This window comes from Panthera onca, chromosome A1, assembly GCF_046562875.1.
Source record: "Panthera onca isolate mPanOnc1 chromosome A1, mPanOnc1 haplotype 2, whole genome shotgun sequence".
NCBI lineage: Eukaryota > Metazoa > Chordata > Mammalia > Carnivora > Felidae > Panthera > Panthera onca.
The window spans coordinates 27005826-27021914 of NC_138339.1; the positions used below are offsets into that span (position 1 = coordinate 27005826).

Below are 16089 nucleotides of genomic sequence, written 5' to 3' on the forward strand. Positions count from 1 at the left end.
AGTCTGATCATAAGAGCAAAGCAGGGTTGAACAGATCCAAGGTCCAGGGTGAAAGGTGATGAAAACCTAAGAGGAGAAGTCTCAGGACTTCTGATGTGATAGATCAGGAGACCTGGGCTGCTTAGGAAGGAAGTTAACCAAGAGCTATACTGACTGGGAGAGAGGAGAGAGAAGAAACTGAAGTTCAAGAACTGGTTCCCAGGAGAAACGGGTGAGAACTGAAGACTAGCAGACTGCCCTAAGATAGTAGGTGAAGCTGCACAGCCAGGCAAGCTGGGGGCAAGCATGGGACCATCTGCCCGTACATTTAAAAGCTTATTCCCTGTCATGCCTGTGATTAAAGACAGGAGATACCCTGAAAGGTCTAAGTTTAAATTCATATCTTTGATAAACAAGTTGAAAAGTTTACTGTAAGCTTTTTAAAAATGGGGAAGGGGCTGGGGTGCCCAGGTGGTTCAGTTGGTTAAGAGTGCCACTCTTGATTTTGGCTCAGGTCATAAGCTCACAGTTCATGGGATTGAGCCCTGGTTCAGGCTCTGTGCTGATAGCAGGGAGCCTGCTTGGGATTCTCTCTCCCTTTCTCTGCTCCTTCCCCGCTCATGCTCTCAATCTCTCTCTCAAAACAAATTAATAAAAACTTTAAAAACAATGGGGAAGAGGCATAGATAGTTACTCCTAGAACAAACTCAGTCCTGATCAAGACTAATTCCCTTAACAAGAGAATCTGCAAATCTAACAGGCCAAAATGCTGGCAAATATTATAACTGCAAAATATAACTAGCCGAATATATGAATATAAGCAAACATTTTCATATTCACAAAGAAGATAGATTATTAGACCCTGCTTATATTTTTTTCTGATGGTGTATCTTTTTATTTCAATATATGTTCAATTCCCTTTGAAAAAACTGTACTAATTAAATAAGAAGACTAACAGAGCTGAAAATAACCACAACCTGGATCCTTGGAAGGTAAATTGTTTTCAGGCTATTAAGGTAAATTTGATTTGACATAATCTTTCAGCTTAAAAACTTGTTCAGTGTGGTAAAGAGAGAAAGTGGGTAATTATAGCTTCTAAAAAGCCCTGATTTCCAAAAAGAGTAAGTCAAGCTGAGAGACTCCAGCTTATTCTATTAAGTTGATTTAACTGGTGTCAAGAGAGGCACCCAAGACCCCTTATGTTTTGTTCAAAACACCTGTGTTTCCCATGCTCTGCTAAAGATATTGTCTCTCTGCTTGCAAACATGTTTAGGTCTAACAGATAATTTTAGTATCACATTCATTCTTGGTGATTAAAGTTCTCAGCCCTAGCTCCATGTGGCAATTACCTGGGAAGTTTTTAAAATGTCAATGCCCAGGCCCCGAATCCCAGAGGTTCTGAATCAATAGGTTTGAGATAGAGTCCAGACATCACTAGTTTTTAAAGGGTCTTCAGATGATTCTAATAGGCAGCCAAGCCTGAGAACCACTGCTCTGGACTGTGATGGGGCTGTTTTGGCCCGAATTAGCTAGACAAACCTTTCCCCACCATGGAGAATAGATCTAACCCAAATACATATTGATTACTTTTGGCTCTTTGTAGCTACAGTGATAATTCCTAATGAGTGTGAAGAAGGATTTCACATGAGCTCCTTCTAATGTAGAGTATGACTGTGACTTGCTTTCAGCTCATTCATTCCCGGGAATCATCACGTTGCCTCTTATGCTTTGGTCCCTACTGGAATAAGTCAATAGGCAAATTGAAGGTAATAAATGTATCTTCCCAGGGTCCTGAACATTCATGGGCAAGGGCTTTCCATGGCAGCAACTCAGTCCAGTGGGGAAAAAAATTATGATAAACATTGGCAAAAACAAATAAAATGCATTAAGAGTTTATTGTGTGTCAGGGGCTCTGTTAGGGGCTTAAAATATATGGCTTTATTCTTCTTGACACCAATGAGGAGGACACATTAACATCCCAATTTTAAGGAAAAGAAACTGAGTCTCAGCAAAATGTATAGAGTTATATGGCCGGTAAACAATGGTATTAAGTTCATATTCTAGAGCCTGAGAACTAAGCATTATGCTTTACGAACAGTTAATTAGAACTTTATAACTTTTCTTTCACTGATTAAAAACACCTTTTCTTTAAACTGAGATTTATGCCTGGGTGTTGGATCACAAAACTTGTTCATCAGTTCTTTGCAAACCAGACCGCAAGCACTGGAAAGGAATTCTTCAATGGTTGCACAGATAAAAACATTGACGAATCAGGTCTCAGTAATTTATAAAAAGGTGAAGTTGTGGGGCGCCTGGGTGGCTCAGTCGGTTAAGCGGCCGACTTCAGCTCAGGTCACGATCTCGTGGTCCGTGAGTTCGAGCCCCGCGTCGGGCTCTGGGCTGATGGCTCAGAGCCTGGAGCCTGCTTCCCATTCTGTGTCTCCCTCTCTCTCTGCCCCTCCCCCGTTCATGCTCTGTCCCTCTCTGTCTCAAAAATAAATAAACGTTAAAAAAATAATAATTTTTAAAAAAAGGTGGAGTTGAAAATGGAGTCAGTGTGGAAAAGTTAAACAGAAATCAGAAAACTTGGCTTAAAACTACCTGTCATGCCATTTCTCTTCCTGAGAAGACCATGTTGGCAATCAATGTAAAAACACTTTGTGCAAAACACTATACAAACCATTGTTAATTTCAGCTTTTTTCTCAAGTTTAAGTACTCTGCTGGCAAGTAACCAATGAATAATTAAAAAAAATTTTTTTTGATGTTTGTTTCTGAGAGAGAGAGAGAGAGCGAGTACAAGCAGGGGAGGGGGAGAGAGAGAGGGAGACAGAATCTGAAGCAGGCTCCAGGCTCTGAGCTGTCAGCACAGAGCCTGATGAGGGGTTCAAACCCATGAACCTCGAGATCATGACCTGGATCAAAGTCAGCCGCTTAACTGACTGAGCCACCCAAGCACCACCAAATGAATAATTTAATACCACTCAAATAATCAGGGTTGCCTTTCCTAATAATTCTTCCTTGAATTTGGTTCTTCTTCGGTTTGGCCTTACTCTATGCCTAAAATAATATCACAGAGCACATCAACAAGTCAAGTAAGAAAGACCACAGCAGGAGGGAAAGTTTTCAATTTCAAATTGTTGACCCTGATGAACAAGTCTTATCTCATAGACCATATATAAAAGCCAGACCACATGCAATTATCATGAAAGCAAAAGCTTAGAACATCTGACTTCCTAAGTTAATAAAAATCATGATTTTATAAAGTTGTAGATGAAGGAAACATACCCAATACCTTACATATGCCATTAATACAGACATTTCTGCTGTTGCCGCCTTCAAAGCAAGGGGTACCATCAATGACAGCATCCAGCATTTTCTCGGAAAACTGGCCATCTATGGGTCGGCAGTAGAGCTCACAAGGATGTGCTGGAGTGAAAAAGAAACAAATCCTTGCAAGTTAGCATTTTTAGCTCAGCACCCTTCCTGCAGGATTCTTTTGTACATACAATGCTCCCAAGTGTTGTTCATCTGGAAATTCCCATCTTTCACCTTTCTGTGATGCATGCTGAAATGTAGGCTTTTTTCTTTATCCAGTTAAAGGGTTTTACAACAAATTAAATTGGGAAGATTGTAACCCTTCATTACAAATGATGAGATCTTTTTCAATCCAACACTGAACTGGGCTTGTGAAAATAAGATGCAGCGCTTCTGAGGTTAACCTAGAAGAGAAATATTAGCAACCAGTGCTGTACGACTCCAGACAAGCATTGACACCTGCCCACTACTTGCTGCAAAGTAAGTGGACCTCTAGGGAAGAGGGAGTCCCCTCCTAGTGGGCCAACTCCCTACTTAACACCACTGCCACAATCATGACCCCACCCCCAACAAATATCTTTCTTTATTCTCCTCAAATCCGAGAAGTCCTTGGACACAGATTTACAGACATGGAGAAACAGAAAGTCTGATTTTTTTTTTTTATGCTGAAGCTGAAGCCTATAATGGTTTACCATAACGGTCTATCTCATCATGCTGGGTTCTACAGTGAACGCATTCTAGGGTTGAATTTTCTACTCCCTTGTGAATGTGGATAGGGTGATTTCCAGCACAGGAATGGTTCTAAAGATTTACTTAATAAAATATGTACCTATACACAGGTAACTACAGTTATCAGAAAGATAGATAACTTTTAAAATATAAATTGCCTTAAGATTTTTAATAGGTAATACATGTATAAGAAGAATTCAAATAGTAATTTTCTTTTGAATATTACATCTTGTTTCTTTTTTTTTTTTTTTCAAATGAAAAACTTGAGAATTTCTTTTTCAGAAAGGTCTTTCTAGGGGGTAACCCCTTTTGGAGCTGTTTATTGGGGGAAATCCTTGAATTTCCTCATGGTAAGACCAGCTTAGGGCTCAATGAGACCACCCACAGGCCATGGACCAAACCCATGTTGGATGGGCGGCAAATGCAAAGCCAGAGTGCTCAACCCTAGGCATGGCTTCTTGAGGATGCAATGATCCATTTGGTAAAGAAATAAAAGTATAACTAAGAGCAGAAACTCAAACACTGAAACCCTGGGCAAACTTTAGACAAAGGTCAAAAGCATCGGTTTAAAGCTTAAAGGAAAAGGGTAAAAGTAGATAAAGAACAACTAACTCATTTTATACAACGAGCAGTGGATAGGTGGTCTGAGAAAATGAACAAAGTCCAAATGAGTTGGAGAGATCACAGCACAAAGTGCCAATGGAAAAGGGCCAGAAAACTCCCGGGACCAGGTAAGACATGGGATTATTGTAAACTTCATTCCTGGCAGTGTGATTAGCTCTGTCACTGCCTGAACTGAGCCAGCAGTACTTACAGGGAGCCTTCTGGGCACAGCTCTGCCCTCCTAGAGACAGAAACATCCATCCATGTGTGCTGAGTCGAGGGAATCATTTCGTGAAACACAGGGCTATTAAGTACTTGACAAGTTAAGTAGAAGGATGCAGGCAGGGAAACACTTTTAAATAAGACTTTGATTTGAGCTTTAGAATTTGGATTTGAGATTTTGTACTTGGACACATAAAGCAAAAATAGAAAGCAGCCCTGAAGAGTTCTGGAGCTTTTCTATAGGAGTTACCTGTTTCAGCCTGCAGGGAAGGCCTGGGACCAGAGAGGGGCCTACGGCACAAAATTTAAGAAGGCACCCACTGCCAGGAGTTGCATAAATGGGTCCTCCTAGCAAGTACATCTCCATCCAGTGGCAGATGTTGCAATGAATTCCAGAACGCTAAAGTTCCAATATTTGCCTTCATTTTACTCCCCCTGGGCTTGTGCTATTTGACTCCTTCCCCAGAGGAAAACACTACTAGGGACTTTCACTACTCTTATTTATATAGTGAGGTAAGAGGAATTTTGCTTAATAAAATAATAGCCAATATATCACTTGCACACTATTTCCCAGATCTGGTTGTTCTTCGTAGTGGTTATCTATCTCATTTTAACAATCACAATCACCCTATGGTGTTAGTTCTTTTATTGTCACCATTTCATAGATGAGGCATAGAAAGATTAAGTTTCCCAAGACCTCACAGCTTGAGTGGCAGAGCTAACCCTGGTGGTTTAGCTTAGAGCCCACTTTACTAACCTCTAACCTACAGACACAGAATTTTCTTGAACAAAAGACAAATGTCTTTGATAAGCTCTCTAAAGAATCCACTCTTCATGTTATTAGGCAATGCATTTATTTACAGATCATATCTGAGGTGCCAACTTGGTAGAATTCCAGTGGGGCTCCATTTTAATATCTTCTCACAGGGCTTAAATATAGTGAGAATCATCAGACTCTGGAGCCATTTATTTCTACAGAGAGTATATGTAAAAGTTTTAGCTCATGAAAGTCCAATATTTCCTTGAGAAAGTTACTTAAGCTTTCTGTGACTCCGTTTCTTCATCTGAAAAAATGGGGGTAATAATATCTACCTTGCAATGTAACTGTGAGGGTTACGATGGAGATTGTATGTTGAGCGCTCAGCATGGTGCTTGATATACAGTAAGTGCTTAACAAATGGCAGTTATTATTGTTGTTTTCACCTCCTTATCATGAACTCGATAAATTCTAAAGATCCTTGCAGCTGCCCCACCACGCTCTGCTATCTAGCATGATAGCAGCCAAAAGACACATATTTTGTAATGCTGATTCAACTCTCATTCCCACACAGACAAATCTTTCCTGAAATAGCCTCTTCTCCTTAGATTATTCTGTTATGCCACTTCTAATCAATGCTGCACTAAATTCACACTTTGTTTCACTATATTCTAAACACTTTCTGTCTTGTTGCTATAGCATAAAAAATTCTAGATCCTGCTAGGTCAGTAAGTGGCTCCATGATCTCCCTTTACTGCCACTGTGGACCTGGTTCCAAGATGTTCCACTCATACAATAACTACTGAGGTCCTCACAGCTCTACACTTCCAAGACTATGAATTTTACAAGCTCCTCAACCAAACTGCCATACCCTCAAGGGCACTTCAGTCATTTGTGCATTGACCAGCTACTGCTGGCCAGCTAGCAGCTAGATCCACAGGGATTCAGTTCTCAGCCCTAACTCTCACATCTTGCCCAAGTCCTTCTTGGTCTCTAGTCTGCACAGAGGGGATTGGCAGAGAATAATATTAAAATCTCCAATGAGGTATTTGGCATTGAGTGGTTATTTAAATGTGGCAGTTATTATCATTAACCTTTCCTAGTGAATACTAGCAGGACATTATACCTAGAAAAGGCTCTTAACCCATGTTTACTAATTAACAAACATTATAAAGGTCAGCACTGTTAGGGAGAAAATTTTGGACCAAGTGGCAAAGAGATCATCTCAATCCTGACAGATAATCAACTCAGTCATAAAAATGAACCTTGACCTTAGTGATAGAAGTCAAGGATGCTGGGGCACCTGGGTAGCTCAGGTGGTCAAGCGTCTGACTTTGGCTCAAGTCATGATGTCGCAGTTCACAAGTTCGATCCCTGCATCTGGCTCCACACTGACAGTAGAGAGCCTACTTGGAATTCTCTCTCCCTTGCTCTCTGCCCCTCCCCTGCTTGTGCACTCACTAAATAAATAAATAAATAAACTTAAAGTCAAGGATATTCATTGAAATAATGAAAGTTTTACCCAGAAAGAAAAGGACAAATCAATTTAGTTGTATTTACATAATGTTGTTTAGTATATTCACAGACTCACTGTGCAGTACTATGAGAAAGGAGGTAAGCTGTAATGCCATGACGTTCTGCTAATGAATAAAGAAAGCCGCAGAATTAGCAAAGTATGATTTCATTTGTGTGCAAACTAAAATCAGCTGTTAACAATGGTTGCCTCTAAGGAGTAAGTTAAGCATGATGGGATGAGAATTTATTTTTATTTCATTCTATTATGCACACTTGCATTTTTTTTAAAGAAGCATACGTTCCTTTCAAAAATAATGTCTTGGCTCTCAGACAGCAACACTGGAAAGGTCTCTTTTCTTCTGTGATAATAACACATCTCCATGGAGAGAGGCCCTCATTTCCAGACTTCATTTTGCTTGTGCAGTATGGGATTACTACGTCCTTCAAGGTTAGACAGGCTAGCTGACGTATACTTCATGTAAGAAACACAAATTTCTCCTGAATCTAAGCACAGTGGTCTCTGGTGTCTTAGGAATAATATAATAAATAATCTTTGGGCAACAACAATAATAGCTTACAGACCCACCTGTCCCGACTCCCCAAACTTGCACACCTATGACCTATAGGGGTGCCTAAGGCCTGAAAGAGCCCTGTACTTGAAAGCAGCCTTGGGAATTGAAGGTTCAAGGCTATTTCAGCATTTTAGAAGACTGAACCCCACTTCCCTGTCTTCTCCGCTGGCCTTTGTTTTTCATGGCACTCTGGGCATGTCATTAGGTGATCTATGATAGGGCTCTGCAGAAGGAGACAGGGGTAGCAATAGACACTCTTAGTTCTCAATGGTCATCATGAGTCTCAGGAGTCTGTCCCAGACATCAGCCTCAATGATTCTGTAACATCCACAGAATATTTTCACTGTCTCATATTTATTCATCTGTCCTGACACATCCCTTTGTCTGGATCATAGATTTTTTTTTTCTCTACCTTTCAAGAGCTTTCAAATCTATTTATAATTCAGCTAAGTGAAACCTCTCAGACTCATTTACTGGTGAACTCTCACCCTCACACTTATTAATCCTCTCAAAGGAAGCTTAGGTAGCTGAATGAACTTACTGAATCAAAGGTTGCATTTTCAATTCTGGTGAAACAGGATGGCTCAACATTTTTGGATAATGATGTTAAAGAGTGGTCATTAGAAGTGAAAGATAAAACTTGGTACGAAGGATAAAAAATATTTCTTAGGTCAAGGAAAACTTTTGACGCATTTCACGTTCGTAAGTAGATTGCTACTGGAGTCTCACCATTTAAAAAAGTCCAGTTTCTAAAGTCCATTTGCAGGCAGGGCCCCATGGGTATGAACCCCATGCAGTTGGCCGGGGCTTCACACATGGTCGAATGATCTGTGTCGCTGTCTTAAAGCTTTTAATTTTATATTTGAACTTGTGTTTTCTAAGTAAGGTCTGATGAGACTATGAAGTGTGTTATACCAGCAGAAGATGCATGTTATACACACACCTGCTGTTTCTTTCCAGATTTTAAGAAATACCAAACCTGAAGCAAAAGGCATAACTTAAAATGTTTTATTGTTGTAACAAGTAATATTTAACTTAAGACAGAAACTCAGTTTAATCAGCTGAGCTGAGCCTTTAGATCAGCTTGGAGGAAATAACAAAAATATATGAAAAGTCCTGACCAAAACTCAACCGAAACTCAAATAATTACCAGGACTCTGTAACTTTCGCTAGTCTAAACTTGTATAGTCTTTTACCTTCTGATAGGGTAATATTACAATCCCCAAATATATCAAAGTATATATTAATTAAACGTAAGAAGGTATTAAAATTAATAAATTCTACAATAACCATGGAGGTATAAAAACCAAGAACAGAGCTATTTTTTTTAATAAATTAAACCTAGGGGGCGCCTCTGTGGCTCAGTTGGTTGAATGTCTGATCTTGGTTTTGGCTCAGGTCATAATCTCACGGTTTGTGAGTTCAAGCCCCACGTTGGACTCTACACTGACAGTGTAGAGCCTGCTTGGGATTCTCTCTCTCCCTCTCTCTGCTCCTCCCCCGTTGTTGCTTTCTCTCTCTCCCTCTCTCTCTCTCTCAAAATAAATAAATAAACTTTAAAAAATTAAAGTAACTAAACCTATTTCACTGATATCTTAGACTTTCTATTTACTATAAATTTTTGTGTTATGTTATCTTTTGATTATGATGTTTAAGAATTGTGATGATACATTTGGAATTGCAATTTAATTTATTTGAGAAATATAGTCATTTTGTGATAATGCTTAAATGTTGAGAAAAAATTGGTTTTCAAAGATTCAAGACAGATTAGTTGAACAAACCTAGCATTCATCATAATGCAAATAATTTTGGGGGCTCATCTACCCCCAACCAGAATTCCTGGGCCATGAAATCATCTGTTTTTTAAAATAGAAACATCATCCTCGGTAAAATTCAAAACCCAATGCATTGTTGTTAAGGACACAGGCTAATCGCAGTCTCTGTTTTACTGGTTAATATTTAGGCTGCGGAGTCGGGCCTGGGCTAACTCCTCCTGGCTCTACTGTACAGTCTGAGTTTGGGGAAGTCAATTCTCTACATCCACTAGCATGTCCGTAAAAATTGGGTCAAAACCTTAAATTTCCTCACAGGATTTTCTTATGGAGATAAAATTAGGAAAATGCACATACCATACTGAGTGAAGTGCCTGGCACAGAGCAAACACTGACATAAATTTAATATAAGCCGTTCTCATTGTCAGTTAGGAATTTGTTTCATCGCAAATAGCAGAAAAATGTTGCTTCCTTGTCTTAAATAGACAGGAGTTTATTTCTCCCACGTGACAGGAAATTCAGAGGCAGTGATGAGTGAGCTTGGGAAGCTCAGGGCAAAATACAGGCTGGCATACACCCCCTTTCCCAGGTGGAATATGTGTGATATTCCTCGGACACTCCTGGCTGCCCAAGAGCAAAGGGAAGGGGTTTAAGTGCGTGTCATGGTGATGTGGGAAACTAAGACAAATGAAAAATTAAATTTCCTTACTGCCTACAGCCCATTGACAAGTCTTTGAGACCAGCAGAGTGACTTCCCTCTAGGAGCTCAGCTACCTTGATGATGACACTTTGCTGGGGGCAAAAGAGAATCTTAGCTTAACATTATCCCAACCTCGAGGATCCTGTAAGTCTACTTCCTTTATCTCAACTGCTTCAAGATATATGCTGACAATCATACTCCAAGCTTAGGCCGCGCCCCCCGCCATATACATCTGAAGGGTCTCATGACTGAGGTTTTATTAAACAGTAATAAGTGGTATTTCCCTAGAAACAACTGGCCCCTCAAAGTCCTGGAAACCTTGCTTCCAAAATACCTTAGAGTCTTACTCTATTCTTGACCCCCTTCCAACCTGAGGGTCTATAATGAGTTACCCGTCACAACCCCAGTGCAGCTCTTCCTGCCCACAGGTCCTGTCCCAGTGCTTTAATAAAATCACCTTTTCGCACCAAAGACGTCTTCAAGAATTCCTTCTTGGCCACCGGCTCCGGACCCCACCATCACCCCAAAACTTCATCATTAGGAGTATAAATCTCTCCTCCTTCCAGTCTTCCTGCTCAGCCATCTCAGCAGGGGCATCAGCTTTCTGGCTGCAGTGTGATCTGCTGTACCCCCAGACAGCAGGAGGGGGAAGGGTGCATGGCAGAAAGGTAAGGGGGTGAGGGCCAGCGGGGTCAGTGCCTATTAAAAGCCCTCCCAGAAGCCTTACCCAAGTGGGGACTCCATCTTTATCTCTTTGGTCAGGATTGGTTTTCCTGGGCATATGGGTTCCTGAGTCTTTCCGTTTTCCCTCTTCTACTGTAGAGGAAAGTGAGGGTGAAGAGGGTTGTGATTGGCTTTGAGATGTCTGCAAACATCATCCTTATTAGTCCATCATTTCCTCTCTTGAAGCCATAGGAATCCCTAACTAGTCAAAACAGGGGCTTCTGGCTAAACGATCTCCCAGTTGCTCCCCACACTTATATTCTCTTTAAAGATTGTTTCTCTCGAAATCCCAAGTATTCCTGTAATAAGCTCTGTGCACACCACCCAGGCCCCCCAGGTGCTGGGACTCATCCCTCCAGCTCCTGGGAGCACTGCCAGCACTAGCCCTGGGAGCTTCCTTACCAAGGACACTCACTCCTTCCCAGGGTGGACCACATGCCGGGACCAGTCCCTGTGGGGCATAAAGGTTTGGCTCTCCCACTTCAACCTGGCAACCCAGAAAGCCTGTTGCAGCCACAGAGCACCCTGCGGGGTAGGATAAGGCCTCTGCTGAGCCTGCACTGTAGCTCGGCTCCCCCTGCACACTCCCTCTTCCTTCCCTCTTCCCCCTCTTCTTCCACAGCTGCTGAACCTCCTGTATGCTACTCCTGTCTCAGAGTCTGCTTCCGAGGGAATCCTAACTGCAGCAACTCCTGAAAGGTATTCCTGAAGGATTCTATTCCACGAGGAGCAGATGTGGTTCAACTTCACGTCAGACCCTCCACATTTGCTGGGAACCTCACTGGCTTCAAGCATTAATAAGGCTTAAATATCTAGAAGCAACAACTGAAAAATGAGCCTAAATGAATTTGGGCTAAATTAGGTAGTCTGAGAAAACTGAAGACCTAAAAAGAGAGGGAGATTCCAGGAAAGTGATGACATCAAGATCAGGCTCTGGTCATTTCCTAATAGAAGATGCAGGATATAAACACATTTCTATTAACATAGGCCAATGAAGTCCCTGGAAATCTATACAGATTAGTTTAGGTCTATCTATCTATCTAACATCTATCATCTATCTATCTATCATCTATCATCTATCTATCTATCATCTATCTATCTATCTATCTATCTATCTATCTATCCATCCTATCAGCCTCTTAGACTTATGCTTCAATTCCAGCTCCATTATATAAAGTCCTGTAACCTTAAATAAGTCATTGTCTCCTCTGAGACTAAGCTTCTTTATCTGTAAGGATGGGGAGGGGATAAGTGAGACAATATAGAGTCTCATGCTGATATAAATACTGGCTCAGAAAATGCAGTTGATCGTGGCAGCTCTTCACACCGGTGCCTACATGAAAGTGATCAAATGGAGTTTGGATAATTTTTTTTTTCCTCAGGAGTGTTGGTTAAGAGAATGTCTATATTGGAAAGGAAGTTGATCTAGATTAGCAGTTTTCAAATCTTTTAAGCAGAAGAATTAATTTTCTTTTTCCAAACAAGATCTTCAAATAAAGCAGATAAAGTCAGGATTTTATTAAGCATAAATGTTGTAAGTTCAAGTATATAGCGTTTAAAAATAAGTCAGTGGGATCTAAAGAAATTATTAAGATAAACAGAAAATTTTGAAATCAAGCTTATGGATGGCAGTTACAGACTTACACTGGCTGCAGCATCTAATTATTTTCTGTGAGTTTTTTTGTTGCACAGTATTGAAAAATCTTGACTCATACAGACAAACAATTGCAAATGAGAACAGGTTAAAGAAACTCAACCTACAATCCCAGGATATTTTTCAATTAAATTATGTTCATGAGAGACTTTTAAGGTGTGCAGAAAGCCAAATTAATCTGACTGTGTAACTTAGAGCATTGGTGGCCTTTCATATGTTAAAACTTAATATATAATAATTTTGAGTGTAAGCATTGCTCTATGGCACTTTTAAATGCCAGTTTAACATTTTTTTTTGAAAAATGAAAGTAGAATCAAGCATTTTGGGAAGCCCTGGGATTCCAAGCAGCAGAGTATGAAAACTACAAGATTTGATGGAGTTTCTTCGATTATTCCAAATGTTTAAATCTATGACTCTTCTGTCATTGGCTAGTTAGTGCATCTCCTGAAGGTCACTTACCAAGACAGTTAACACCACCCACTGTGTGGGCTGAATACTCTGCTGTGTATTTACTTTATCCAATGGTAACTTCTAATGGTAAGGCTGGGAGGGGGAAGTGCTCAATGCCTGGCCTGGAATAAATGCTCCATACCTAGCTGTTGACATGAACAACCAAGTATACTTCTCTCTACTAGGGGTGCCCATCAACTAAGCAAATAAAAACTCTGTAGGTTAGAGTTTAATAAGGGAAGTAAATCAGTGTGTTGATCAAGGTAGTAGCTACTCGGGTGAGCAGCTAAGTCATTATGCTTAAATAATGGCACAGGAGCCTGCAAGAAAACCACCAGGATGGAGACAGAGGCTGATAACCCAGGTATATAGTGTTGACACTCAGCTTAATTCCCTCATATCAGCCTCAACATCAGTGACAGATGCAAACTAACCACAACAAAGTGAGTGAAATTTATGTCTGCTTTCACGATTCATTTATTTAGTACCCATTGCTCTGCTATGTAATATGGAGGCATACGACAAACGCTTTTTAAATAAATGAAAAGCCAAGCCAAACCAAATATTTGTATTCTAAGCCCAGTTACTCAAGCTGTCAGAGTTCAGCACACACAATCCCCACCCTGCATCAGGCAGGGAGCGGACCCTGTCACAACCCTGGGATAGTTATGCTATCTTAGTTCTGGAAGGTTGCTCATTTGGGGTCTATAATACTACTGTCCTAAATAGTTCCAACATAATAGAGAATGTCAAAAATATAAATATAGATGGTACTAATTGGAAGTATCTTTCATCATTAGTTTCTTGTGTCTGTGCGTGTGTGTGTGTGTGTGTATGTATATATGTGTGTGTGTGTGTGTGTGTGTGTGTGTGTGTACATGAGTACACACATGAGTTTGGCTGGATTCAAATGTCAGGAACAGGAAGCTGAATTACACTAGTAACCAAATGACTCATCCCCCTAGAGCAATGAATGATGCTCAACAATGTGGGGGCAAGGAGAAGACATTGCTCGTGACAACCAAAAGCCTTCAGGGTAGTTTGGGGACCCAATACGGGCAAAGCACCGCTGAGTCTTTCCTTCAAAAGCAATTGACTATACCATTTTTTTAACAGTCCACATATGTAATTTTCATTCACTGGCTGACATCTATGATTCCTCTTGTGTTTTCAGAAACACAAGATGAGCACTGGGTGCTCATTTTTGGGATGAGCACTGGGTGTTGTATGGAAACCAATTTGACAATAAACTTCATATACTGAAAAAACAAATAAAATAAATCATGAAAAATTTTTTGGTTAGTTATTTTTTACTCCCTGACTCAAATCTCCTTAGCTCAGGAAAATCTTTTCTCTTTCATTCTCTACTTGAATAATAACACACTGCACAGATATTTTTTGATGCCAGTCTATAGCTAATGGTTAATGATTCTTCTTCATTTTCAGGAGAGAAGGGGTAACTGGTGCTGATACAGGGGTAGCATTGCCAAAGTTGTTGTCCCATTCTGCAGTTCGGTTATGTCACCATGCCCTGATGAGCATCCTTTAATTACTTCATTTTATTTTGTACCCTTCTTATACTGTCCTGTACTTTAAAAAAAAGTTTATTTCTGGCCCAGAGCTGGCTCTCACTTATTTCTGATGAAGGCATTCTTATCATCCTGTTTTTCCTTGTGCTTTTCTCCTGTCAAATGGAATTATTGACTCTATTTTAAATGTCTTCCCTTTTTCTTCTTCCAGTAGTAAGGCTTCTCATGCTTAAGAGTCCTCAACACTTCCTTAGAAGTCTTCCCTGAAATTAGTCCAAACTTACAATGACCTTTTCTGAATTTCTGCCAAAATTATAGTCAGTTCACACTCTCATCAATGAGCACTTTCATCAGTAATCAAGTACTTTCATTGATTGCTTAGCTGCACCATGTTTTGAAGGGAGCCACCATGTTTGATAAGCTTCTCTTTTATCTCCCCCAGAGCTCAGCACAGAGTTGGATATATTCAGCTTTCAACATTTGCTGATCAACCTAAGCAGGTCGTGTTTCCATTTTCAGAAGTATAAAACTCCTCATGGTACAATTCTCTCTTTATTGAACTTTGCAGGGCATCCCAGACATTCTGTGGTCTCCCTTGTGGTGGCTGCGGCCCTAGATCTGGAATATATTGTCATAGCTCCTTACCTGGATTAAAAACTGGAAACCAGTGGTAGAATTCATTCTTGTAGGGAACGGTGTCAAACTCACTGCACTGCATCTGCCGAAATGTTGGTGCATCTGGGCGACAGGGGTGGACGTTGCACAAGCGATAGCGTTTTCTTTCTCCGGTGCAGTACTTCCCTCCAAACTTTGGTCTATGAATGAAACAGACAAATGGTTTTTTTAGTTTCCTTAAAGGCTAGCATTTTTCCTTAAACATCCCCTGGCATCTGGTCATGGCTGTTCTTTGCCAAACCATGTCCTGTTCTATCCTTACAACTCACCTTTTACATCAATTCTTCCAATTTCACACATTTTTTGGTTGTTGTTGTTGCCCATGACCATTGAGTCCCAGGTCTATAGTTGCCTAATTTGAAATACTGTGTGTATCTTTTTGACTTATATATCCTCCTGGCCTTCAAAACTCAAAATATATACTGAGAAGGGATACATCATATTCCCTCCAAAATCTGCTCCTTCCCTACTTCCTACTTAGCAAGTTTCAAGTGGTCAGATTTCAGAAGCCTCCATCCTTTGCCTTCCTTTGACCCCACTGTCCATCAGCCGCCCAATCATCAGCCATGTCTTTGTACTTGCTTCCTTCTCTTCGTTTCCACAGTCACCAAACTAATCTAATCCTTAACTCTATTCCTGTCTCCCCTCCACCCATCTTTTCCTTCACTCAATCTACTGTACACACATCTGGTAAATTTTCAGATTAATGTAATTATTTTAGTTTCTTGTTTCAACCCTTTTCACGGCACCCAATGACCACAGAATCAAGTCCAGCCTCTTCAGCTTAGTACTCAAGGCCCTCATGATCCTGACTTAATTCACCCTAACAATTACTTCGCACCCTTCCCTTCATTTGCATACTGTTCCAGTGAGGCAGGCTGACTTATTTTATG

The 16089-nt window shown here is 40.5% G+C and overlaps 1 protein-coding gene across 1 annotated transcript in view; it reads right to left on the reverse strand.

Moving 5' to 3' along the window:
• Nucleotides 1-16089, reverse strand: part of ADAMTS12 (ADAM metallopeptidase with thrombospondin type 1 motif 12) — a 330050-nt gene that overhangs the window by 84787 nt on the left and 229174 nt on the right. Inside the window, exons 12-13 of the mRNA XM_078444728.2 lie at nt 15167-15336; nt 3273-3406 (exon numbers count right to left, since the gene is read on the reverse strand). Coding sequence (XP_078300854.2) covers nt 3273-3406; nt 15167-15336 — 304 coding nt within the window. The remainder of the gene's footprint in view (nt 1-3272; nt 3407-15166; nt 15337-16089) is intronic.